Below are 27,527 nucleotides of genomic sequence, written 5' to 3'. Positions count from 1 at the left end.
TGATGCTTTGCTGCTTCAGGACCAGGGTGATCTGCAATAATTGAGGGAAACATGAATTCTACTCTCTACCAGAAAATCCTAAAGAAGAACGTCCAGGTCATCAGTCCATGAGTTGAGACCCACCTAATCCACTTCATGACCTCCATCCCAATTCCAGTCGAAACAATCCAAACAGGTTAAAACAGCAAGAGTGGACACAGTTGAAGAACATTTTAGACTAAAACCAGAATGTCAAGGAGGAATTCAGTGCTGGTTGAAGGGGCTTTGGGAGGGAGTCCGTCAGGAAGTAGGAGCAGGGTTGCAGAGTGCAAGCATCAGATACCCCTCTAGCCCCTCTCTGTAGAGAGAGGGCTGTTGGCAAGGGTGTGCATATTTCAGCCCTGCAGTTTGCATAGTGTTCTATTTAGCTTATTGTTCTCGAGAGCTTCATTTTAGGACAGGCCTTTGTAACTTCTGTACTTTCTGAATGGTGATGAGGCTCCCAACCGGGTATAATTAAGACAGCTTTCAATGAGGCCCATCAGCAATTTAAAAATCTATTAGTTTCACTAAGGCAATACAAAGATAGAGAGAGGGTGAGCATGCAAGCAAAAGATTACGGAAGTCACAATTAAGTCACATCAATGATCAACTTCATATCTGAGCAGAAATGGCAACTTCATATCTGAGCAGAAATGGCAAGCTGATTTTTTCTTTTGCATGACTCGCAGCAGCACTTTCACTATCGGACTGCACGCAATGCAACGATCAACAAATCCTACTGATAAAACAGCCCACAGCAGACGTAACCGAAATAAAGTGGGCCTAGCTCATTTAAAGTTGATAGCAGTGCTCTCCTGGGTAATGCGCTGTACGACAAGAGTAATAAGCTGGCCAGAGGAGATCAAGCAAGCACACGACACACCACAGTGAGAGAGAAAATGAGCTGCGAACGTTACTTCTCCAAGAAAAAAAGCATGACTACAATAGTAATATGTAATTTGTTTAAGTGCAGTGAATTTCTAAATGCCTGGAGCTTTGTGGGCTGCGCTCTCTGTAGCTTTAAAAAGGGGCATGCATTTTTGTCATTTTGACAACAGTATTTAAGTACTCAACAGATAAATCAACTAAGTACTCAAGACCTCTGGACTTCAATCTGTGCTATTTATTTGAAAAAGAATTTGTTCCATGTTGGACATCTTTTGCTTTTTTTTTTGTCTTGCTTTTTTGTTTCAGTGTTTCGCACTATGAGGGCCACATTTTAAGATGCCGTGTCAGTATTCTTTTTAAAATAACATGTCTCAAAAAACACTATAAAAAGCATATCAAGACCCCTGCCTTCTGTTCCATTAAGTTGCTCTCTGTCTAGATGTTTGAAAGAAATAACGTTTCCTGTGTGAATGCACCATAATCCTGTCCGGAGTATTGACAGCAGTGGCTGCCCCTGAAAGTCACCATGTACAGTGTTGACACAAATTGCTGTCTGATGAATCGAACCGCAAAGTTCTGGCGAAAATGGTGCCATAACAATTACAAAATTTAAAACGAGGCCCCTTTTATACATGTTTGTGTATAGTTGATAGTGGACCACTTCCAAGTACTCTACTTAGTAGCAGATAGCAAAGGTTTAAGCCACTCACCTGTAGCAGGTGTTTTCGGAGCATGGATTGTGTGCTCGTACAACCACAAAGACATGTTGAAAGTGTGAGCGGATGTTCTTGGGGCTAAAGGGTTTTGCTCCGGGCTCTTGAAACACGATTGTAACTATGTCGTTTCCAATGTGTCTTTTCCTTAGCAGCTATGAAGCACAAACATTGTAGGTTAGTTCATATATGTGATAGGTTGGCAATGAAAAGAAGAAAAAAAATGGTTGCAATGGTGTTTGCCTTTGGGTAACTTACCTGCTGTTTGTTATTGGGTGTGTAAGGGAGCATTGTAGACACATGGAACATGATCTCGTAGTCTTTAAATGTTGTATACAAAGAATGGGTTCCAGTAGAATCCGCTGTAAGAAAAAGCTCACATTAAAGGTTTCCTCCCCTGCAATTGTACAACACCTTTTATATGACCACCTGCCACTTTTGTTGAAGGAATTATGCTTTCTGTATTGTCTGAAGGTAATAAAATGTTATCTAAAACCTTGGTTGATCATACAGCCTCATGTATTTGACTCCTTGACTTGTTAGTGCTACATTTGGCTGGTCCTTTTTCAAAGGAATCTCTTCAAGACAAAGCTACAGGCCCCTGACATGTATAAGAACTGTTGGCTCAAAGGGACCTGGGTTCGATTCTGGCCTGGGCCATACCCCGATCATGTTTTTATTCTTGTCAGTTCATCTTTCTGTCAGTCTCTATGGTCCTATGAATAAAAAAATAAATACATACGAAAAATACATTAAAAAAGAAACCTCAAAAGGTTCAAAAGCAGGATACTGCATTAGTCACTCTGAACCATGGCCCCTCAGACATGATAACAACTCATCTTCTCAATACCCGTCTCCTAATTTCTTTATGCCACCAGACTCTAAAATCATGCCCCAGACTGTCATGCAGAGATCAAAGCTTTCTGACACCTTCACCGCCCCTACTTGGCTGCACTTGTAGTCGAGGGGGACTCTAAGGGTGGAAATGTCAAGACTGATAAATGGAATTAAAATCATGCTTTTGATCAGATACAATATTCCTCATAGTCACAGAGGAGAGGTGGAGCAGGGCTGCCAGGCACTGTGTGCATGACTAGGTCTAAAATAAGTTCACCGTGGTTCAAGTCTAATCAGACCAAGGCATAGAACAGAAGATACAATTGATCCTTCACTAAGCTCTGCCTCAATGGTTATCGATGCTTGCTCTGACAAGATCTGCAGAACTTCCAAAAGGAATGAATGGGAGATTGGCATGAACGGCTAGGCTTTTGGCTAAATATTCTCATAAATTAAATTGAGAATATTCTCAATTTGTGGGCTGGAATTAAGAGTGACATTGTTAAGCATATTTATCTGATGTTTGTTGTAAAATAAATTGTTAAATTACACAGTAATTTGAATAATGAGGAGACTGAGAATCAGAATTGAGGCAAATGATCATCACAGTCACTTGAAAAGAAAAAAGCATCATTAGATAGTGATACACACCTGATAACATTAGCATAAGAGAACATAACTGCTCAAAATGTCTCATAACACACTCACCATGATGCTGTGTACTCTTTATTTATGATTGCCTTTATTAAGACCTGAATCAATACGTAAATGAATAAATGTCAAGTTATTAGCTTTCATTTACATTGGAGCAAATTAAAGTGTCCTTGCTAATGTTATACATTTTAAGTCAGAAGTTTACATAAACCTTAACCAAATACATTTAAACTCAGATTTTCACAATTCCTGACATTTAATCATAGAAAACATTCTCTATTTTAGGTCAGTTAGGATCACTACATTAAATGTCAGAATAATAGTAGAGAAAATTATTTATTTCAGCTTTTATTTCTTTCATCACATTCCCAGTGGGTCAGAAGATTACATACACTTTGTTAGTATTTGGTATCATTGCCTTTTTATTGTTTAACTTGGGTCAATTGTTTTGGGTAGCCTTCCACAAGCTTCTCACATAAAGTTCTGGCCCATTCCTCCAGACAGAACTGGTGTATCAGAGTCAGTTTTGTAGGACTCCTTGCTCGCACACACTTTCTATCGGATTGAGGTCAGGACTTTGTGATGACCACTCCAATACCTTAACTTTGTTGTCCTCAAGCCATTTTGTCACAACTTTGGAGGTATGCTTGGGGTCATTGTCCATTTGGAAGACCCCATTTGCGACAAGCTTTAACTTCTTGGCTGATGTCTTGAGATGTTGCTTCAATATATCCACATCATTTTTCTTCCTCATGATCCCATCTATTTTGTGAAGTGCACCACTCCCTCCATTAGCAAAGCACCCCAAAAACACGATGTCGTCACCACCATGCTTCACGTTTGGGATGGTGTTCTTCGGCTTGCAAGTTTTTTACTCCAAACATTACGATGGTTATTATGGCCAAACAGTTACATTTTTGTCTCATCAAACCAGAAGACACATCTCCAAAATGTAAGATCTTTGTCCCCATGTGCACTTGCTAACTGGAGTATTTTGGATAATTTCTATAAAATCCAGCTTATAACCATTCAAACACGCATTTCTCCCATAGACATTTGTTGGAAAAAAGCAAGCACTTGACAGAGAATTGGCGCATGCAACAGATGCTAAGAAAATATTTGTCAGAAACTCTTTTAGGGCAGGGCTTAGTGAAGGGTCAATTGTTGGTCTTGACTGTTATTTTTAGATCTGTTACAATCTTGTTCTCTGATTATCGATAAAATGCTGGCAGTGAAGGGTCATTTAGAATGGGCTTCAGGCTTATTTGTGTACAAAACTGTTACAATAAATTAACTAGCCTGAAAGCATAAACCTAATTTTGCCCCTTTAACGACATGCGGTTTTGATCAGTCTATAGTGTGACGAGGAGGAGGACGTGGCCGGACCATGATGGAGCATGGCCGGCGCAGAATAAGCTGAGAAGAAAAAGGGGCGGCCGGAGACACCGGTTTCAGAGAGAGACGTGTGCGGCCGCACTGCACATTTGTTTATGTTGGTTTTAAGTTTACCATTAAAGTATGTTTATTTTCAGCCGGTGCCCTTGCCCATACTTATACTGTTACATATATCTCTTTAGGGCTTTTTACACAACATTAAACCCTAATCTTATTTTTAATTCAGGGTTAGGACACTTTTAACCCTGGGTTAAGCAACATTTAATACATGGAATTCTGAAAGGGGGCAAGCACCACTTTTAACCCTGAGTAACAGTAATCTGCAAATACATCAGCAAGATCTAAAGAATCGAAAAATTCAAGCCCAAGTCATGCGACTTGAGTCCACAACCCTGCTAATTACTAGCCATGGGTAAAGTACGATCAGTGTGAAACATGGAACAGGGTAACCTAGGATTGTAAACACATGGTCTAGAATGATCCTGGGTTAACATTTTCAAGTGTAAAAGGCCCATTGCAGACCTCTGTACCTATAAAACTAACATTCAAGAATCAAGAAATAAAGACTCACTTTTAGTGTCCAGTTGGGCACGGTACTTAGAAAAACCTTTGAGGCGCACCCTTTCCCCCAACAACTGCAGAAACTCCTCCAGGGCGGGACCTGCTGCCTCATTATTGTACATCTCCTCCTCACTGCTCTGGCCAGCCTGGCAGTACATGACTCCCACCTTCAGCTGGAAACTAAGCTGCAAAACAGATAGAAAGGCAGGCCATAAAGCCACAAAAAATAGGAATATTCTATTATACATGCATACTGCCAGATCACTGATCAATTGTTAAGTAATGTAAGATCACCATACCCCCTGCTCGTCCAGTTTCATCAGCTGCTCTGTGACCTTGGGTGTGTTAAGGGCAAGTCGGAGGCAGTGGGCATTGAGTTCAGGTACAAGATAATCCAGCACATCTTTCAGAGGCAGGCCTCGAGCTAAACCATGCTTGGAGGTGGAGGGCACAGCGTCCTCCAAAATGGAGCCCCGTAAGGTTGTTAACTATAGGTAGAAAATAAATAAGAGAGAGAAGTCTTTGTAATATTGATTCAGATTTTAAAAATTCTAAAACTTATGCTTTCAGAAATGTCAGTGAAAACACAATTGCATGATCGCAGGACTGTCAGTGAAAACAATTGCATGATCGCAATGTAAAAACACAATTTGAGTGAATGGGCGTCTTAAACAGTGTTATACGAGAACTTCTGTGAAAATTAGTACTTGGTACTCCATAATCCAACATACTGTCATCTGTTTGTAGCTGTTCATTATGATTCAGAGACCTCAAACAGTGGAAAAGGTGCCGTAATGACTAGGACAAAAGTTTTATAAAAGCTAATCCACGTCTGCCCACCTGCATGTCTAGAAATAGCAGTGGAAAGATTGCCATGTTGGGCTGTGCGTCACCTTAGTCGCAAAGCTATTAAAGCCAATCAGAATGCATGTGAATCACAATTAGTTTCTATAAATAATGGCTGAGGTTACATTCAAGTACTTTTTTATTTATTTTTTTTAATAGAGAGATCTAACCTTCATCCACCCATTTAAAGAATCCTGTCAAAAGCTGTGTGTGATTAGGAAGCAGTACGGTGATGAGCCAGCCAGGGCACTGTGTGATCTATGCAGAGCACTAGCAGAGAGAACTTGCAATGCATCTAAGCATGTTATATAAGATAGCAGTGGGCGTCAGACCTGGATCTCACTCACTGCTAACTATTTAAAATTAACTCTCCCATGCAAGCACAATGATGCATTTTGCATTCAAATGCTGGCAACAACAATAAATGATATTTGGCTAGGTGGATGAGAGCTCACCTCACTGGTTCTGAAGATTATTCTGTAATTGAATTGTTGGCCATGCTCTTTGTGATCCTCCAGTTTCTCCCGACGAATGCTCACTGCTACTGGCCCCAGTGTCTCATCAACACCTAAGTAGTTCCAGTGCTCTGAGGATAATATAGTTTGGGATTTTTCAATCAATGATTCAAATAAAAAAACAATATGAAAAGGTGCTTTCCCTGCTTAAAAAAAACAGCTCAAAGCAGCCTAAAATGGTTTGATGGTCTTAGCTGGTCTAAGCCTGGTCAGGCTGGTTTGCTTAGCTGGTTTTAGAGTGGTTTAGGGTAATTGTAAGCTGGTCAGGCTAGAATACCAGCCGGCATGAGCAGCTCAACCAGCTGAAGACCAGCTTGGCCAGGCCAGGAGACCAGCTAGACCAGCTGAATACCCAACCCAGTCTCATCTATTACCACAGACAAAAAAAAACTAACCATCAAACAAGTTTATTACGATTTTTAATCCTAACCCAAGCCTAACCATGATTTCAATAGGAAAGTAACTTTTGTGTACTACTGTGGAAAGAAAACAATGGGGTCTGGAATGAGAGTGAAACACATTACTGGTTATTCACATACATTAGTAATTTTATATAAATTTGTACTTAAATAAATATGGAATGAGTAACAAATTTTGTTCACAGATGTTTTCCTAAAATTAAGTGTGGATAAGTGTTGATTGGTTGGTCTCTATGAGAATAAAAGTTGTACCATTTTGTATGAGCCAAGTCATAAGATACTTATGATTTCAACATTTCGTATGAATTACTACAAGTTGTCATGAGAATGTTGGAACACCAGCTTGGCCAGGCTACTGTATGAGACGAGCTCTCAGGCTGGATTAATCTTTTTTTATTCCCCCAGCATCAATAAAAAAACCGTCTGAAGCTTTAATAATATTTGTGAAACTTCGTACAGAACTTTTAGTAATATCTCCATTGAGGAAGTCTTACTTAAATGGTAGCTTTACTGTAAAAAAAATGCACTTACCTCTCAAGTAAAAGTACTTTCTGTAATAATAGGAACCCAAGTCCACATGTTCAACTATGTTGCTTTTTCCACGATCATGATGGAGACTCTTGCCATCCTTGGGCGCTTCAAGAACAGCCACCCCAGCATTGCTAAAATGGGTGTTGGGAGCTCTTTCAGGGGATCCTTCATCATCTCTTGAAGAGCTGGAGGCCCCACTGCCAATACTGCCCAGCTTTGAAGGGCTTATGTTTCTCTCTCCTTCACCACCAATATCATTACGAAAACATGGGCAGCTGAGAACTAGCTCGTTGCTCTTCTCATCACCTGAGTCAAGAGAAGGCCCATCCTTGATGTTGAGCTCTTCCTGGCTGCCACAAGGGGAGCTGTAAGCCCCACTTTGGGTGGATGAGAGAGATGATGTGTTGGAGGCTGAGGCTGCAGCTGCAGCAGAGGCACCGGTGGTGGTGTTTTTCCTCTTAACCGCACTTTGTCGACTTTGCACTGCCTCATTCAGATCAAACAGAATACTCTGGACGTCAAAGTGTGCAAACCCTTTCTGGCAGACCCATGGTTTGGGAGGAAGACCTGCATCATCTGACTTTCCATCTTCTGCATCAGAACCTGCACGTGATGAATCACCTTCAGCTTTGACGCTTCGCAGCTTACGGAATATAGATTCTCCACCTGTTTCTGACTTTGAACGCCGTTTCATGTGTTTTTCTCTTTCTTTCAGTCGACTGGCGGGACTGCCACGAGGAGGACCCAGCTGTCCATCAGGCAGGTCAAAGGCAGTTTGTTTATGGGCTACTGTCAGCAACTCACTCAACTTTTCAGGGGCAGGGCTGCGCTGGTCAGGAGCATCGGTTTGGTAACCTTTAAGCATGTCGAAGAAGCTCTCACCAGATACACCATGCTTGTCAATGGAGGATGTACTGCCATACTCTCTATGCATAGGCGTCCAGCCTGAAAAAGACCAGCCTTCACTGCCATCGGCATCCAGTTCGCTGATGGTGATATCGCTGTTGCTGCGCTGTCGGATGCGCCGCATACCCTTACGGGGCGAACCCAGATAACCATCTGGGGAGAGAAAGCGATTGTCTTTACCTTTGCTATGCATCTTGTTCTTCAGTGTGTTATGAATGTTACGCAGCATGGATGAGTCCTGAGGGCTGATCAGGTGACCAAGCTTGGTCGACAAGTTGCTTTGGGTGCTTCCTGTGGTGGTAGAAGGTGAATCGGTCTCCACTGTGATGTGCCACACCCCCCCTCCATTTCCTCCCCCTCCTCCTCCTCCACTTCCTCCAGTGCTGCCATCTTTCCTGGGGGGCCAGTCAGCAACCCGTGCCCTAACGCCCATTTTGGGAACTCCAGGCGTGCCAGTCAAGTGTGTGCTCTCACTGCGAGGGGGTGGTGCACCACCATTGGGCAAGCGCAGACGGCGAGTGTAAAACTCATCTGTGGCTGGAACAGAGCCGCCCACAGAGCGCTCGGTCTGTGAACGCTTTAGACTGGTCATGGTATGGCTATGTGGCAGAGCTCAGCACTGGAGCATGCCCACAGTGTAGCTGAAATAACAAAGCTTAGGGAACATGGGCAGCCACTCAACTGGAAAGGCCAGAGAATGGAGGACAGACAATAGTTGGATATAAATGAACTTCGTGATGGAGCTTCTTCTCAGTTAAATCAGGCATGTGTGGACACCATTGTGTGATCAGACCTTCCCCCTATCATCAGTAGATATTGAACTGAAACAGAAAAATTAGGGAAAGTGTAAGCATTCAACAATCATGTTGTAATTGTATTTTTTTATATAAAAATGTAAATAGAAGAGGGACCACAGACGCATCTCAAATAACCTCAAAAACATGTCTATCCAAATGCAAACATATACCAAAGCAGCATTTACAAATACATTTAAAGTTTAATTTACAATTCAATTTTAAAAGTAGGCAGTCCTACTCTATTTTTTATTTATTAAACTGTACCTGTATAACTGTAAAGTGGCAGATCACGGTCTGCTCTATTATTGGTGGTTATCTCATTGTGTTGTTGCCAATTTGTATGATGGCAGTAATCACCAGCTCCCATTGAAAATGTATGACTACCAGTTGCTTTATCGCTGCACATCGATGTATGCGTAAATGCCCCCTAAGTCCACAGCCTGCTACTGAGGCCACTGTGTACACAGTCTAAAAACAAAAAAGTCTTTCAACCCCATGCCCTACAGATTGTGGAAAAGTCTTGAAGATGCTAACAACTACGAGCAGCACATCCAGGCATCACGCCAATGAAAGAGAATGATAATACATGAAAAAACATCAAGTTCCTTTCTCTACAGTGTTCTTAACTAACGAGAGCTATGTATGACGTTTTGTACTTAAAGACAACAAATAAGTAGTGCTGCAACAACTAAACTATCAAATCAATACTAACTGATACAAATTAAAAATCAGCCACATATTTCCATTTCACAAAACTTTATCTTTACCATACCGTGATTTCAGCTTCAATGTAATCAATTGTGCAGCTTTCATTGATATCAAGCCGATGAGTCAGAGGTCAAAGTTTGTAGGTTTTTAAGCATTTTACATGGTTCCCCTTTATATCATACAAGTGTTAGAGAACCAATGCCCATGCTGAAAGTGCGAGAGTAAATTTGCGCTGCATGAGAGAAAATGAAAGTTTACAAAAGACTACTATATTACACTACTCTATAATGCTAAATATAATGTAGAATAATGCTGGGAATAATGAAAAATATTGTGGGAATATTTGATGTCCCTGATAATGCCAAATGTAATGTCTGATTTCACCAGTAAATTTATGTTATGGCAATCATTATCTTATAGGAGAAGAATACACAGTCTTTTAAAATCGAAGTAGTAACTGTGTGTAAGCATAAATTCAGTATTTTCAGCAGAGCAGAATCTTGAATATTTCTGTTGTCATTGTTTCCCATTAATTACCGCCACAGTCTAATTTGTCCAGCCACAGTTTCATAATGAACCAAAAATATTTTTACACTTCATAAAATATCTCTAACGTTGTGTTTTGTGCCATTGCTTTGGCAAAACATCTCTCACTCTGTCAGTCAGTCAGTCAGCCCCACGCCCCTCTATTTGTGATAGCCTAAGCCTGTCACTTATTAGAAAGTTAATATTCTTATTCTGCTGTAGAAAGTAACCCAGAGCACGTAATTTTATAATTGGCAAGCAATCTAGTAACAGCTGCACCCTTTTTGAATGATACGTGGGGTATGTGTGCGTGCTGAACATGCGTGTGTTTTCCGAAAATGCTCACGCTAATGCATGCCTGATCGGTCAAATACATTTCATAATTCCACCAAAATGCACGTGTTAGTGAGGTATTCATGTAAACACAGAGAATGATGTAAACAGTGGTAAAAAAAAAAAAGCGGATTTGTATTAAAATGTCAGACTTGTAAGTATAAATGTAAGCTAATAGACCTGCTGCTGTATATTGTTCCATTAGAATAATGAAAAAACCAAAACAAGAAAAAAAAAACACTTGCTGCTCTTGACTGGGTAACTTTAGTAGTTTTAAAAAGTGTAATGTATTATAATCATACAGTGAAGTCCTGTAGTAGTTTCATGTTGCATTTCATTCCGAATGTTTCCTTGAATACTTGATAGCCTACTTTTGTTCAAAACTTTTAAAGCTGTTAAAAAAAGCCCTGAATTTTTTCATTTGTGTTTTTTTCTATTTTAATCCATTTCTATTCATTGCTGTTTTTTAATAGTTATTATATTACTGACTGTTTACTAGTCTTGAATAAGAAATTGAAACCATTCTTCCATAATTAACATATTAGTTAGTGTTATTATTTGTTGTGGTATTAAAGCTGGTATTGACAATAGTGAAATTTCACAACAAACTACTTAAATTTGGTATTGTGATAATGTATACTGTATACTGTACATGATAGATCTTGTTGCAAAAACATGATGAAAAAGTACATCTCATTCCATAGAAAAATGAGCATCCCTGCTATTAATGGTGGCAACGGAGACTTTTCTTTATTTGACAACCATACATAACATAAAATAATCATCTTATGACAATAGCCACCTCCTCTACCCAGTGCAGTTTACATTTCTGTCACAAAGAATTGATTTGATTGCATATGTACACTATTAGGTTGGGCGTCGGTCATAATTTTAGAAAAATATACAACATAAACTTTGACATGTTTCTTGAGCAAGTACCAATGCTTAATGTCGAGCCTTAGCTCAAATGTATGCTCTAGTCGATTTTGCACCTGAGACCCGTAGTGACAGATTAATTGACAGCTGCTGTCAGACTCTAAAATGGAGAGTGTCTGGAGTGACGCAAGTAGCTTTGCCACGGAGCGGTCTTTTGAAGTCGAGGACTTTTCTCACCCACCTTCACCTGAAGTGGAGGAGGGTGAATTGTCTGTGGACACTGACATGTCTGTGGACCGGAGCCATATCAATTCGAGCCGCTGGCTCAAACTGCGGTTTTAACTCCCGCATCGCGATCAGCATCCGACGATGCTAGCGAAGCAGCCGCTCAAGGGTGAATGGGGCCAGTGTCTAACTCGTACCAAGGGCGTGGTGAGCTGGAACCTGCCTACGTCAGCTCTCACCGCTTACGTCACGAACTACCACAAACAGCCAATAGGAAAATTCAACTGCAGTAGCCACCGTTCAACCTGAAGAGGGCAGCACTCAGACGTTTTTACACCATATAGTGTAGAATTAAAACACTTTATACACAAATGTCAAAAAAATTACTTGACTCAATGACCAGTACTAATAAAGCCCCATGCTTACAGATCATTATCTAAAAAAAGTTGGTTTAGGGTTTAGTTACCCTTTAAAGCTACTAAAGTTACCCAGTCAAGAGCAGCAAGTGTTATTCTTTCTTGTTTTGGTTGTTTCATTATTCTAATGGCACAATATACAGCAGCAGGTCTATTAGCTTACATTTATACTTACAAGTCTGACATTTTAATACAAATCTGCTTTTTTTACCACTGTTTACATCATTCTCTGTGTTTACATGAATACCTCACTAACACGTGCATTTTGGTGGAATTATGAAATGTATTTGACCGATCAGGCATGCATTAGCGTGAGCATTTTCGGAAAACACACGCATGTTCAGCACACACACATACGTCACGCATCAATCAAAAAGGCCTCGGCTGTTACTAGATTGCTTGCAAATTATAAAATGATGTGCTCTGGGTTACTTTCTACAGAAGAATATGAATATGATAAATGAAACAGGCCTAGGCCACCATATGCTGGCACTTTTTTAGTTATTGATGTTTTAATCAGTCTGTTTGCTCAGTGAAAAAATCCACTTGTCACAGACAAGCATTCATGTCGTGACCTGTGAGCCAAAGTGGTTATCCGTGTTGAATTTGCTCGTCAGATGCTGAAAATAGTTACGTTGTCAGAGCAGCTGGTAATAACGTTAACGTTAGATAATTAGTTCCAGTGCATGTGTGAGCATGTAGGAATACAACAACGGAGGGCTGACTGACTGGGGGTGAGAGATGCTTTGCAGAAGCAACTGCAAAAAACACAACATTAGAGATCTTTTATGTTATTTCGAGAAGTGTACAAATATTTTTGGTTCATTATGAAACTGTCTCGGTAATTAATGGGAAACACTGCCTAAAATATTGTGAAAGTATCAAATTGTGAATTCAGTATCATGAATTTAATTGTGAGATGAATTAATTGTTACCCACTTAATAATTTATGTTTTTTTTAAATACATTTACAGTGCATTCAGACACCTTCATCATTTTCACATTTTGTCAATCTACACTCCTTACCCTATAATGACAAAGCAAGAAACAGATTTTTGATAACTTTGCAAAAATGGCCTGGGTAGCTCAGCAAGTAAAAACGTTGACTACCACACCCAGAGTCGCAAGTTCAAATCCAGGGCATGCTGAGTGACACCAGTCAGTCTTCCTAAAGCAACAATTTGCCCCAGTTGCTAGGGTAGAGTCACGTTGGGTTAACCTCCTCGGGGTCACCATAATGTGGTTCTCGCTCTTGGTGCGGCACATGGTGAGTTGTGCATGGATGCTGTGGAGAATAGCGTGAAGCCCTGACACGTGCTAGTTCTCTGCTGCTCAACAAGTCACGCGGATTGACAGACTCAGATGCGGAGGCAACTGAGATTCGTCCTCCGCCACCCGGATTGAGACCAGTCACTACGCCACCAGGAGGACTTTGAGCACATTGGGAATTTGGCATTCCAAATCATCACATTGGCCTAAGTATTCAGAACCTTAACTCAGTACTTAGTTGAAGCACCTTTGGCAGCGATTACAGCCTCAAGTCTTATTGGGTATTATGCGACAAGCTTTGCACACTTGGATTTGGGGATTTCCTGCCATTCTTCTTCCAGACATGATGCTTGGAATTGAGGCCAAACAGTTCAATCTTCATTTCATCAGTCAAGAGAATCTTGTTTCACACAGTTGGAGAAATAATCTCATAAAATTTTAGATTAATTGCATTTACCAATGAAAAATCATGCTATTAATAGTGAATACACTTTTTAATCGACTGAAAACACAATTAATATACAACCAGATTTTATATCCAAATACACTCATTGCACAAGAATACAAGTGTTCAGCCTGTGGCATGCCTGTAAATGCAACATAGTTCTTATACTTTGCAGTGCCAAGGAGCAAATTACAATACATGAACAAATCAGTGGCCCCACTGACATGGTGAGGATAAACACTGCACGACTAGAACCAAACCAATCGACAGAGCAACAGAGCAGTCAGCAGAGATGATCAGAAGCCATTCAACAACTTTAGGTCGAACAAACTATTATAATACTGGTAACACTAAATCCAAATACAGATGGAAGCTATTAAATTCCTGCATGAAGGTTGCCAAGTCACTGTACTATTGACTGCCTACGTCAGTGTTTCCAAAACTTTTGTCCAGTGTTCACCGACAGCCCCATCATCAGTAAGGCTCAAGTACCCCTTCATCGGCATGAACTCGAAATGTGTTCCTATTAGACTACTTCATATTATGCTGGCTTTCATTTAGCACCGTCATCGTTAAAATCATCAAAGTGGCAATTATAAAGATGAGTCAGATTTAAAATGAAAAATAATCATGGGTGATATTGATTGTAAAGACTGAAAAGAGACTCACCAAGAAGCTTTCTCTCTCTTTAATTAGACCTGAGCTTTGACCTTTCTGGGGCAATCATAGACCATATTTAAACAAATGTTTTGAGATGTTAAGTCTTGCTGTTAACAAAGACTTAAAGGTTTAACAAAGCAAAATCACAATCTTTCCAATGAACCATGAATGGGAATCAATGCCCTACATCATTGCTGGATCACATTCCACTGTTTTCACTCCCATCGGTAGTCCCTGCACAATGCTGCTGATTTGTTACTTGAAATAAGCAAGACTTATTGTTAGGTCACAAAATTATTCAATTGCATATAAATATATATATTTAATAGTACATTTATAATAATGGGTTACGTGTACACACAGTTAGTGATTGAGACCCAATAACCTCATGTTCTGTGGTTAGAAATAGCACAAAGAATTTGGCCAAAACGAAGCATTATTAATTTAGTAAGCTAAAAAAATATTTTCCCAAATGGCGGCAGACTGGAACAACACACAAATCCTTGTCAATCCATTGAAATTTGAGTTTATGAATAATTTTTGTAGTGGTAGTGTGTATTTGCTGATGAAAACACGAGATAACCTTCCTGTAGGTGAGTCTCTGAACTCTCAATAACTGGAAGGGGTTTGTGGAGAGGCAGATGTGGCAGCACACCAAGTCCCAATACACACTCAGCGTAGATGAGGTCATAGTTATTTCCATTCTTTAAGAAAGTGGTCTTCCTCTCCTGTGTGCTCACTTAAAAATAGTGATGTAATACATTTTGGAGGTTGCGGCACAGATGCTTCTCCATGGCCCGAGAGCAACTCTGAGGCTTAGTCATCACAGCTGCTAAATTATAGCCCAAAGTTTGACAGATGGGGGTAGCACGGGCTGACAGATCTCATGTAACCAGCTAATGAGATAGATACCATTGAGCAAGGCAGATATGACTAACACAGCAATGAGCTCCTTTGCTCCGAGGACAAATCTCTGACAAAATGTAGCCTTATATAGAACATGTCCTTACAGTAAGATATAACAATGGAATATTGTGCATCTTATTGAGCATCTGGGTATGTAAAAGTACTTAATATGCAAGAGGACAGGGTAGCTGACAGTAGACTCCTTCATTTTCCTAATTCCTGTCAAATGATTAGCATAGTCATTTTTATGACCTCATATTGGAGGGAGAGTTCTTCCGTGGAACGCAAAATGAGATGTTAGGCAATCTCTATAACATCACTTGTGTTTTTCACAGAAGACATATAAACATATAAATTAGAAACATGACATTAAATGACAGAATTCTCATTTTTGTTTAAACTATCTCTTTAATTGAGAGAGACACAAAATAATAATATATGTGAATGTGAATTGTTTTATTTATTTTTTGATAAAATTATAAAAAGGAAATAGTGACCAGATACAGCACCACAAATATAAAATTTCCTTTATACAGTTTGTAACGGTTCAAGGATGGGCAAGGAGGTGGGAACCAGCAAAACAGTAAACAAAGTTTTAATGTCAAACTTAACATAAACACAGACACAAATGCAATGCTCCCACGTGCGTGCGTGCGTGTCTGTCTCTCTCTCTCTCTCTCTCTCTCTCTCGACTGGCGCCTCAGGCTCTCTTTATCTCGCTCTCCCACTGATCAGCTGATTCAGCACGGCCTTCATGGCCCGGCCACACCCTCCTCCTCGTCACACAGTTATATAAATTAAACCTAGGGCCCTATGATTTCCGCGATGAGGAAAACATGGACAGAATATCGGAATCCAGTCATAAAATTGGAATGAACTTTAAAATGCGGAATGTCATTGAATTTTACATATTGGGAATTTTTTTTATTTTATAAATGCACAATAAGCATAATCAAATTAAAATAGTGATTTGTCCTAATATAATGATTAAACCACAAAAGGCTGATATTTAATTAAACAAATATACAGTCTGCATGAGCTGCGTGCTTCAACAGTAATTTAATGTGTGAAGCTGTTGCTGATACACTAACCGCATGAATAACATCACGCACGCTCTGTGTGTATTAATGACAAAGAGCAGAATACTTTATTCACTGTGAAGCACATACCACATGCAAACTAGATATTTCTTAAAATAATATCAGTCTTTTGAGTTTTAATAAGCATATAAGCCCGATTTTCCACCAAAATAAAATGTCAAAATAAATTTCACAAAATAACAAAATAAAAGCTCTATTTTACTAAACGCGTGATACTGAAAATATGCAAAAGAAATATATTACTTCTATATAGTAAAATGTAATATTCAATGTATTAGAAGTAGTAATAATAATTATAATAATATATCAATAATAATTACATTATATTTAAGCAATAATGTAATGGTTTGTTGAAAAGTAACAGTTCTGCTCTCATTTGATTAAAATTTGATTAGAAAATTCATTTTTGTAATGATAAAATGTAATTAAACTTTAAAACCCACAATTCAAAGAAAACAAAACAGAAAGTATGGAATTTGGGAAAAATTTAAATTGAATTTAGAAGAAAATAAAATGGATTTCATAGGGCCTTATAAACCAAAATCTTGATTTTGAAAAAAATTAAGTCCACGTTATACGCTAACTACATGCAATATAAATACACACACACACATATAAATAAATATATATATATATATATATATATATATATATATATATATATATATATATAGCATGTCTCTGCCATTTGGTATTTATGACTAGATATTTTCGGCTAGATTTCACATTTGTAAATCAAAAAGTAATTCCAGACTCTGATCCTGAAGGGCCCTTAAGGGAACCCTCTCCATCAAAGCCTAAACTAACACAACAGCTTAAACTACTACAATTGGTTTGCACTTGATAAATTTAATCAGGTGTGTAAGCTTAAGCTGGCAACATAAAAACATTTTGTGTTAGTGGCTGAAAACAATTGCTCTAATTAGAACACATTAGCAACAACCACACTGTGAAAAAGAGGGCTCAAAACAATAAAATAACTAAAAGGTACTGATTCAAAGATCTGCAAACCTTTGCAGTTACAAAAAATGCAAGAGACTGACACTGCAAAGATATTGTGAGAACAAAATTAACAAATACAAAAACTAATTAAATGGGATAGTTCTCCCAAAAATGAAAATTCTTTCATCATTAGTCATGCCTTCATGCTATCCCAGATGTGTATGATTCTTTCTTCTGCAGAATACAAATTAAATTTTTTAGAAGAATCTCTCAGCTCTGAATGTGCATACAATGCAAGTGAATGGTGACCAGACCTTTGAAAGTCCAAAAAGCACAGAAAGGCAGCATAAAAGTAATCCATATGACTCCTGTGGTTAAATCCATGTCTTCAGTTAGCGATATGATGTAGAGGTCGATCAATAGTGGATTTTACCGGTACGAAAACTAAGATGGGCAGTACCTGCCGATAACCGATTAACCCGAAAAAATAACACTCAAAGTAAAATAGTGCTGAACTTTATTACAAAAATAAACAGTACTGACTTAACCAAAGAAAATTTATTGCACTTTTTTTTTTAATTAAATAAATATATAAATATTAATATACACTCACCTAAAGGATTATTAGGAACACCTGTTCAGTTTCTTATTAATGCAATTATCTAATCAACCAATCACATGGCAGTTGCTTCAATACATTTAGGGGTGTGGTCCTGGTCAAGACAATCTCCTGAACTCCAAACTGAATGTCAGAATGGGAAAGAAAGGTGATTTAAGCAATTTTGAGCGTGGCATGGTTGTTGGTGCCAGACGGGCCGGTCTGAGTATTTCACAATCTGCTCAGTTACTGGAATTTTCACGCACAACCATTTCTAGGGTTTACTAAGAATGGTGTGAAAAGGGAAAAACATCCAGTATGCGGCAGTCCTGTGGGCGAAAATGCCTTGTTGATGCTAGAGGTCAGAGGAGAATGGGCCGACTGATTCAAGCTGATAGAAGAGCAACTTTGCCTGAAATAACCACTCGTTACAACCGAGGTATGCAGCAAAGCATTTGTGAAGCCACAACATGCACAACCTTGAGGCGGATGGGCTACAACAGCAGAAGACCCCACCGGGTACCACTCATCTCCACTACAAATAGGAAAAAGAGCCTACAATTTGCAGGAGCTCACCAAAATTGGACAGTTGAAGACTGGAAAAATGTTGCCTGGTCTGATGAGTCTCGATTTCTGTTGAGACATTCAGATGGTAGAGTCAGAATTTGGCGTAAACAGAATGAGAACATGGATCCATCATGCCTTGTTACCACTGTCCAGGCTGGTGGTGCTGGTGTAATGGTGTGGGGGATGTTTTCTTGGCACACTTTAGGCCCCTTAGTGCCAATTGGGCATCGTTTAAATGCCACGGCCTACCTGAGCATTGTTTCTGACCATGTCCATCCCTTTATGGCCACCATGTACCCATCCTCTGATGGCTACTTCCAGCAGGATAATGCACCATGTCACAAAGCTCGAATCATTTCAAATTGGTTTCTTGAACATGACAATGAGTTCACTGTACTAAAATGGCCCCCCACAGTCACCAGATCTCAAACCAATAGAGCATCTTTGGGATGTGGTGGAACGGGAGCTTCGTGCCCTGGATGTGCATCCCTCAAATCTCCAACAACTGCAAGATGCTATCCTATCAATATGGGCCAACATTTCTAAAGAATGCTTTCAGCACCTTGTTGAATCAATGCCACGTAGAATTAAGGCAGTTCTGAAGGTGAAAGGGGGTCAAACACAGTATTAGTATGGTGTTCCTAATAATCCTTTAGGTGAGTGTATATTAACTAATATTCAAATTTTAAAGTCAGCTGATTTTTAAATTGACATTGTTTTCTTTAGTCCACAACAAGGTGCAATAAATACATAAACCATTCAGCACCATGTTATATTATTTCATAGAACATTCCTATCATGGCTGTTAAAAACAAAAAGCATTTCATTTTCAACTAATGTGCATAAAATACATCAAAACGTTTTAGTCAGTCCATATTCTCAAATGTTAGGTCAAAAGTAAAATGAGGGTGGAAACTGCTTCCATAGACACTTCAGCATGGTGTTACACTTACACTGATTCCTTCTACTCAAGACTCAAGCTTCATAATAACAGCAAAATACCACATTGTTTTTTATTCAGTACTGTTGTATGTAGAGCACCAACATTCACATATAGCAGTGGTATATGGCTGAACTCTGTGGTGAAGCGGCTCAGACTATGATCCCAGGACAGGGGCTGTTCAAACAGATGGAACACAACAGACTAAAACCGAACACAAGGATCCCAAGACACACATTTCCAAGTTGAACATCTTTCCTGACTAAGCATTTAAACAACTCATTGCGTAATGTGAGAAACTATGAAGGTAAAATAGTGTCAAAATGATTTGCGTGCACAGAGTGAGATTTGTGAAAGCGTAAATCAATTTGCAAGCATAAAAATCAATTGCATGTGCACAGAAAGTTTTGTAAAGGTGCAAGTTGCTAGAGTAAGAAAAATATTAGCAATATGTTAATGCTTTGCATAAGTATAATTCATGTGTTGTGAATCTGTAATTTTGTATAAACACAAATTAAATTTGGTGTGTATTCTTCGGACACTCCTTTTTTTTGCTCCAAAACATTGCAAACCTGCAATCAGTGATATGCAAGCAAAGAAAGGGAATCATGAACAGCAAAACGGTTCAACAGCATAGAATCATACTGTATGTGTAAAATAAACTACTGCAAACATGTAAATGACTTGTGTTTGTGGCATAAATATTTTCCAGAAATAATCTGATATACAATGTTCAGTCTTCCCTTTGTTCCGCTCACACTTTTGCTACAAATTTCTCACTGAAAAGAGTTTTGCAAGCAAGAGAGGGAAGCAAATCACATTTAATTCACTATTCTACCTTCATAAGAAGAGCTTATAAGAGAGCAAGACGCAACGGCCAAAGACCACCAACTGTTAGGGGCTGTTCACACCGAACGCTTTTGCAAACATCCATTTGTTTTTCTATGTAAAGCACACTAGAAGAGCGTCTTTGCTTCCCTTCGTTTATGTTTATTCAGTGTTTTGTGCAGGAGCACTGTTTTTTAGATGATTCATCTAATTAAAAAGACTTTAACCTTAAAATCATATTGAGACGCTTGCTTTCTGTTAAACTCTATTTGTTGCGTTGTGTCTAGTCTTTTTTAGCGCAAGAACGTGATCGATCTGAAGTCATCGTAATACAGTGAGGATAAATTTTTTTTATTGAAATCAGAAGCATTCCTGATTTGTTTATATGTTTCTATTGGCTGCATGAAGATATTAATTTGCTTTCTCACGTCACTAGCTTTAAATATGTAACTTAGCTGGCTAACGAATGCATAAATGTGACCAGCTGGATATAAACTAATGCAAATAGATGGTCGCCGCTCATACTGTATAATGATAGCGGACCCTTCACAGCCGGTCCAGCACCCATCGCAACAGGGATTCTTGCCAATAATTACAGAAATCTCTTATCAGTGCCGATTAATCAGCAAAAACAATATATCAGTCGACCTCAAATATGAACTGTGTGGGTGAGAAACATCAATTCATCAACATCAAGTGTTTTTTTTTTACTATAAACCTTGACGTTCACTTTCACATTCTAATTTTATTTTCTGGAAAATTGCATTCTGTGTGCATACTGCCACCTACAGGGCAAGAAGGAGAATATATAGTAAAAAGGACTTAAATATCGGTTTCTCACCCACATCTATCACCAGAGATATTCTTCTAAAAAAATGCATTTGTGTTTTGCAGAAGAAAGTAAGTCATACACACCAGGGATGAGTAAATTATGAGAAAATTCTCATTTTGGGGTGAACTACCCCTTTAAGATAGATTTAGTCTTGAAAAAATGGCAGGTCTTCCAAGCACAAGAAAGGAACAAAGAATGTTTTATTGCTTGGAGGAAATGTTGAACTGGGCTAAACTCACTCGACATCTTTTTGTGAACTCAAGGAAGAAAAAAAAACAATAGAGCACTCGAGAACAATAAACATAATTGTAGCCTTTCAAACAAAAGGACAACCGCTTTTAAGCAAACAACGTCCTCTATATATGCTTAACCAAATTGCAGAGAAGTGGGTATTTCTGATGAGGGTTTTTTTTGGACCTTTGAAAAGGGCACATTCCTAAAGCTTTCATCCAAGAGTCACTGCAAAACCAGCACAAATTGCTATCATTTGCTCTATTCCACAGCCGTTATTCCCAACTCTATATAAAGGCCCTTTTTTCTCTATTGCAGGCACCTGGTCTTCAATTGGCTTTCTGATGACATGACCCATTTTTTAATCACACCTTCAGGCCAAGGCACGGCAACACCTGTAATGGGAAGTGTGTGGACTTGTCGGATCACAGCCACAGAGACAAGAGAGCACTTGGCTCAAACCACAATTCTGCACGCAGATGAGGCCTTACAGGAGGATGATTAGAGCCTCAGTAGGTGACACCTCATTCCAGACAAGAGAGGGTGTAATAGGGACTGACAGCATGTCTTCATCTTTCTTAAAATAAACCTTCCTCAGTATCAATAGTGACCCAAATTTACTCTGCCCTACTACCATTTCAAAGAGAAACCACATAAATCCTTTGCTCTTGCCAGTGCACTTCATGTGAAAGCTGCCAGGGAGCCACATGACAATTGTTGGACATCAATTAAAAAAACTGGGGTGCTGAGTTTACATGATCACCGTCCCATTAAAAAACACAAGGGTGCACTAAAGAGGCAGTCCCTGTAATTACTATAGGGAGGAATGGGGTAAGATGCATCACACTATTAATGTAGCAAACTGTACACATCATTTCTGTCATGCGACCATATATTTCAAAAGGGTCTGTCATTTACAGCTACCTCTGATTAAAAGAAGCATTTTGTTATGCTTAAAAGTGTTACTGTGCAGGTATATATGTTCCTAGAGGAACAAAATAAATGTACTGTTAAATGTACTTAATAGGTTTTAAGGGTACAAATGTTTACTAAAATGTATTTACAAACTAGGTATAAGTTATAACTAACAAGAGGCACAAAAAGGTTCCCCTGAGAATACCACCCCAGGGACTGTGTTAGTACCTTAAAAGATACAGGTTAGTACCATCTACATGGTACGTAACATTACATTTAAGTCAAAGCAAACTTATCCAGGTTTAAAAAGATACATTATTAGCAGATACAAGATTAGCCATGAATTATTAAATAAAGCATTTTCCCAAAATAGTAGCAGTGAGGTACTAAAGTGTGTCAAATGTTCTGGGGTAAGCTGTGCCAGTGGCTTAACAAACAGGCCCAAGGTGATAGTGAGCTATGCATCCAAATGCAGGAAATTCTGTTATAAAATGTTGAAACTTGAAAATGTGTTTTATTACATTGAAATATTCTGAATATTATTGTTTCCCCCCATCTCTACCCTACTTCTAGCTGCTTTGAATGGCATGTAACCAACACAAATATTAATCACCACTGTTGCCGTTTATGTCAATTTCACTCATTAACATTTTCAGAGTGTGGTAACACAACAAAAAAGACAACATAAGAGCACTTATGACTCCATTCCATGACAATAATACTCTTTCCTTAAGAGCGTAACAACAAATTTCTTTCTAAATGCAATCTATCAATGGCAAGCTGTGTTGCACCTCAAATTATGCATTGAGGAGGAGTGGAAGATTGTGCTTCTGTCTTGATGTCTGTAGCTGGAAAACAATATCACCAGATCTGCAAAGGTGAAAAGCGACAAGTGCCAAAACTGATTTCTTGCACTGAGCTCTATGCCAAGCCAGAAGACACTCAGCCTCTGTTTCTTTGCTCTCTGGTATTGAGTAACTACAATCTCTGTTTAAGTCTAGACTAACCACTCATCTTTTCAGTCAGGCATACACCTAATTTACCCCTCAACCCATAGTTATGCTGTATTAGTCAGGTCTGCCGGAACACTTCTCATATTCAAAAGCTCAGCTTCAAAATGAAATAAATTACATCTACGCTTTATTATTTATCTTATTACTTATATTATTTCGCTTAGATTATACATATCCCAAGGTTGCCATAGCCTGCAATATCCAGCCTTGTTCCAGCCCGATGTCCCACTTCCACCAATGTGTGTAGTTGAGCGGTGACTACTAACTGGAATTAACACATGACTTGTATTAAATATAGCTTAATGATATTGGCATTATATTCATGCTGTATAGCCGGAGACGAACTGGCTCCCCCAGCTGAGCCTGGTTTCACCCAAGGTTTTTTTTCTCCATTAGCTAACATCTTCTGGAGTTTTGGGTCACATTTGGCTTGCTCGATGGAGGCCTAAAGACAAATAACTTGGCATGATTTTCAATTACGTTTTTTTTTTTTTCATTAAAATGCTCAATGAGGACTTTAAAACATTTCAGGCATTGCAGATATTACAGCAAAATTTTCTGTAAAGCTACAGTGAAACTATTTGTATAGTGAAAATCACTACAAATCAAAATGACTTGACTTGATTAAATTTAAAGTATGTAACTGTGTGGGCAAATAAAAGTTGTGAGCCACAGCATAATGCTGCATTTACATAATATTTAATGGGTGAAACAGCAACCCAAATACAGGTTTGGACTGCCTGGTGGTTAATGATAAAAACCCCTCATTTATCACACTTTAACAGTGGAAGACTGTGTTTACCCACTAAAGAACAACCACTTGGCAGTCTGAGGTCGATGTGGTCTCCCACGCACTCATCATATTTTTTCTTGCCACATTTCTCTTTTTCTCACCCTTTCTTCACACTTTCTTCCTCCCTCTACAGATTTGTCTGTCTTTCTTGATTTTGTTTGTGATATATCAAAGGAGAGAGATGAATGAGAGCATGATGCATTGTTGGATTGCTGATGCACATTACGATAGGTTTTGTGTGTTGGTGTAAAATAGTGCTTGGCGCTCAACTTCTGAAGTCGCTCACTACACTGGAATTAAGTGAACTAATTTATGGTTTATGCCCACACACAGAACTGGACAACCAGCAACAAAATAGCACAAACACAAACCAGAGAGGATGTTTCTTAAGCACAGTTCTCTGATCAGGTAATGTGTTAAGCATAAAGCTTTTAAAAAAATTCAACTGCAGTCATTATGGGTGGTATGACAAAAATCTAATTATTTTGATATCACGATACTAGGGTGATTTTCACAAAACCTGTCAAGACAATGTCCCTTCATAATTAACCCCAAATCAATACAAAATTAAGAAAATTAAGCCTACATAGGACCATTGAGATTTTTTGCATGGTGACATTATTTTCAGGACATTTAAGGAATATTCCAGATTCAGTACAAGTTAAGTGCAATCGATGGCATTTGTGGAATAATATTGATTACCATATAAAGTTATTTTCACTCATCCCTCCTTTTCTTTGAAAAGCAAAAATCGAGGTTACAGTGAGGCACTTATAATGGAAGTGAAGGAGGCCAGTCTGAAAACTTTAAAATACTCACTGTTTCAAAAGTAACAAATACTGTTGATTAAGCTTAACTCTTTTTTTAAGCACATTTGACCACACAATTCTCATTACCATAACATGTCTGGTGTTTCTCTGTGCTGTAACAGTACTTGTTTTCACTATATTACTGTAAAATAATATGCTGTTGTACAATGTTTTATTAAAAATTAAAGGCAGTACTAATGATATGTAAATACTTAATGTAAAAACTATATAATTTTTACACCCTGCAATAATGAGAATTGAGGGAGGGGGTGAAATATGCTTAATTGTCATGAAAATAATGTCACAGTGTGAAAAATCTTAATGGCCCTAAAAATAGGCAAAAATATAATAAATAGAATTTTGTATTTGTTTTTATATTTTTTTTTTATGAGTAAAATGGGACCAGGAAATTTTTTTGGCAGGTTTTGTGCAGGTAGAGCAGCAGTAACAGAAATACTCAAACCAGCCCGTCTGCAGCAACAATCATGCCACGCTCAAAAAAACTGAGATCACATTTTTCCCCATTCTGATGGTTGATGTGAACGTTAACTGAAGCTTCCAACCTGTAAATGAATGATTTTATGCATTGCACAGCAGCCAAACGATTGGCTGGTTAGATATTCACATGAATAAGTAGGTGTACAGGTGTTCCTAATAAAGTGGTCAGTGAGTGCATGTCTAACGATATACCATAATATTACACGGTATATGGTATAGCCTAACCGAAGCAGCAATTCAATGGAGTTGACCATCTTTCATTTAGACATACAACATTGAGGTTGGACTAATCTTTGATGAGCTGAAGCTGTATCATCTCACCTGTGATGTAAGTAAGCATCAGCATTTAAAAAAAATCAGCAGATGATTTCCTCTCTAACTCTCTGTCTGCACGATTGAGCAATCACTGCATGAATCATCAACAAGGACAGTTAGGCGGAATAAAAAAAAAGAGCTAGCTAGCTACTAATCTCTTTTAACATCTGTGATCATACATCATAACAAACATGTTTAAATTTCCTTGGTATTTCGGCGGGGCACATGACAAGCTCACACACAGCTGGCACTCTTAGGTAAAAGAGATAGTAGATGATTTTTCATCTACTATCGTAGATGATTTTTCATGCACTGCTTCGATTTATTAGTAATGTGTAGTGTGATAGAGGCCTGTTCTTTAGTGTAATAAAGTATTTCTGGCTCTTTGAGAGTGATGTGGCCATTGAAGTGGCCAATCTAATGAGATCTTTCTATCAAGACCAATGAAAACTGACAACTGAGCCTGTGTCAAGATAGATGATTGACAGAACAGCCAAGAGAGAGGAAAGAAAGAGGAAGAAAAAAAGATGTTCTCCCTCTCTTTCTCTCTCTCTCACACACACACATAACTGACAAGTATTCAGTCTAATGCACAGTATGCAGAAATGTGACTGAGACATTAAACAGGAAAACTGCTCTATCCGCTCACATCAGGAAATGCACTGACATTTCCGAAACACATTTACCAGTATGCCTGTTTTACAAACAGCAAGCACTATCACCTATAAATAAACAGAGATAAAATGCTCAGCACACTTACACACAAGGCCCTTTTAAAAGGTTCTATTCAACTAAACAAGGCCACATTCCCTGAAAATAAAATGACGACATTGTGTTTGTGGTACTGATTTGCATGGATGTTCTGCTGGAGCTGCTCTCATGGTCTCCACAGTCAAAGAATAAGGTGGATTTATAAGATTCAAGCTCATGCTGCAGAAAATATTTGTAGGCAACAGCACAGAGGGAAAGACTACCAATTTTGTCATTGGTTAGTTTCAGTAGATAATTCAAAAGCTGCCAAAAATTGGCAGTGATTTAATCACAGCAGGTCAGATTTTTGTTTTGTTTTGTTATTAGATATTTGTTTTTACTCCTATACATTTGTCCTGTATTCAGTACATATATTAATTAACTATTGAACTAATGAAAATTAGTTTTAATTCTAATAAAAACTTGCCCTTAATATGCAGCAAATAGTGGAACAAATTAAATTAAATTACCACAACATGTTCATCACAAAGCTTATTTGCATGAGAAAATATAAACTTGAATAAACTTGAATAACAATGTTCTCAGAAACCTGCTACAGGGGTTTGTCAGACATTCTGTCGCTGCGAATTGCTGTCAATGTGTGTACAAAACTTATGCACATTCCAGGTTCAATACAAGTTAATCTCAGTTGACAGCATTTGTGGCATAATGTTAATTACCACAAAAAGTAATTGTGACATGTCCCTTTCTTTCTTTACAAAAATCTCAAATCTGGGTTACAATTAGGCATTTACAATGAAAGTGAATGGGGCTAATCCATAAACGTTAAAATAAAGCCACAAGACGTTAATAATATGAGTGTTAACATGATTTTAGTGTGATAAATGCTTACTAACCTTTTCTAGGTAAAGTTATATAATATTTTACAACTTCATTGCCATGATGACATAATGCTGTAAAACTGGTAAATTATTTAAACAACTTTACAG

At 38.5% G+C, this 27,527-nt stretch overlaps 1 protein-coding gene across 6 annotated transcripts in view; it reads right to left on the bottom strand.

Moving 5' to 3' along the window:
• The window catches only part of LOC127621999 (signal-induced proliferation-associated 1-like protein 1), a 123,254-nt gene that overhangs the window by 28,801 nt on the left and 66,926 nt on the right, over positions 1-27,527 (bottom strand). For all 6 annotated transcript variants that reach the window (XM_052095847.1, XM_052095851.1, XM_052095852.1 and 3 more), the window contains 6 exons: positions 7,381-9,107; positions 6,371-6,501; positions 5,369-5,557; positions 5,080-5,254; positions 1,881-1,984; positions 1,620-1,777 (listed from right to left, as the gene is read on the bottom strand). In XM_052095847.1, the coding sequence (XP_051951807.1) occupies positions 1,620-1,777; positions 1,881-1,984; positions 5,080-5,254; positions 5,369-5,557; positions 6,371-6,501; positions 7,381-8,878 (2,255 nt within the window). In that variant the 5' untranslated portion in view covers positions 8,879-9,107. The remainder of the gene's footprint in view (positions 1-1,619; positions 1,778-1,880; positions 1,985-5,079; positions 5,255-5,368; positions 5,558-6,370; positions 6,502-7,380; positions 9,108-27,527) is intronic.

Source organism: Xyrauchen texanus, chromosome 28 (assembly GCF_025860055.1).
Source record: "Xyrauchen texanus isolate HMW12.3.18 chromosome 28, RBS_HiC_50CHRs, whole genome shotgun sequence".
NCBI classification, from domain to species: Eukaryota; Metazoa; Chordata; class Actinopteri; order Cypriniformes; family Catostomidae; genus Xyrauchen; species Xyrauchen texanus.
Note: the sequence above shows the minus strand (reverse complement) of the source record. Positions and strands in the feature narration are given on the sequence as shown.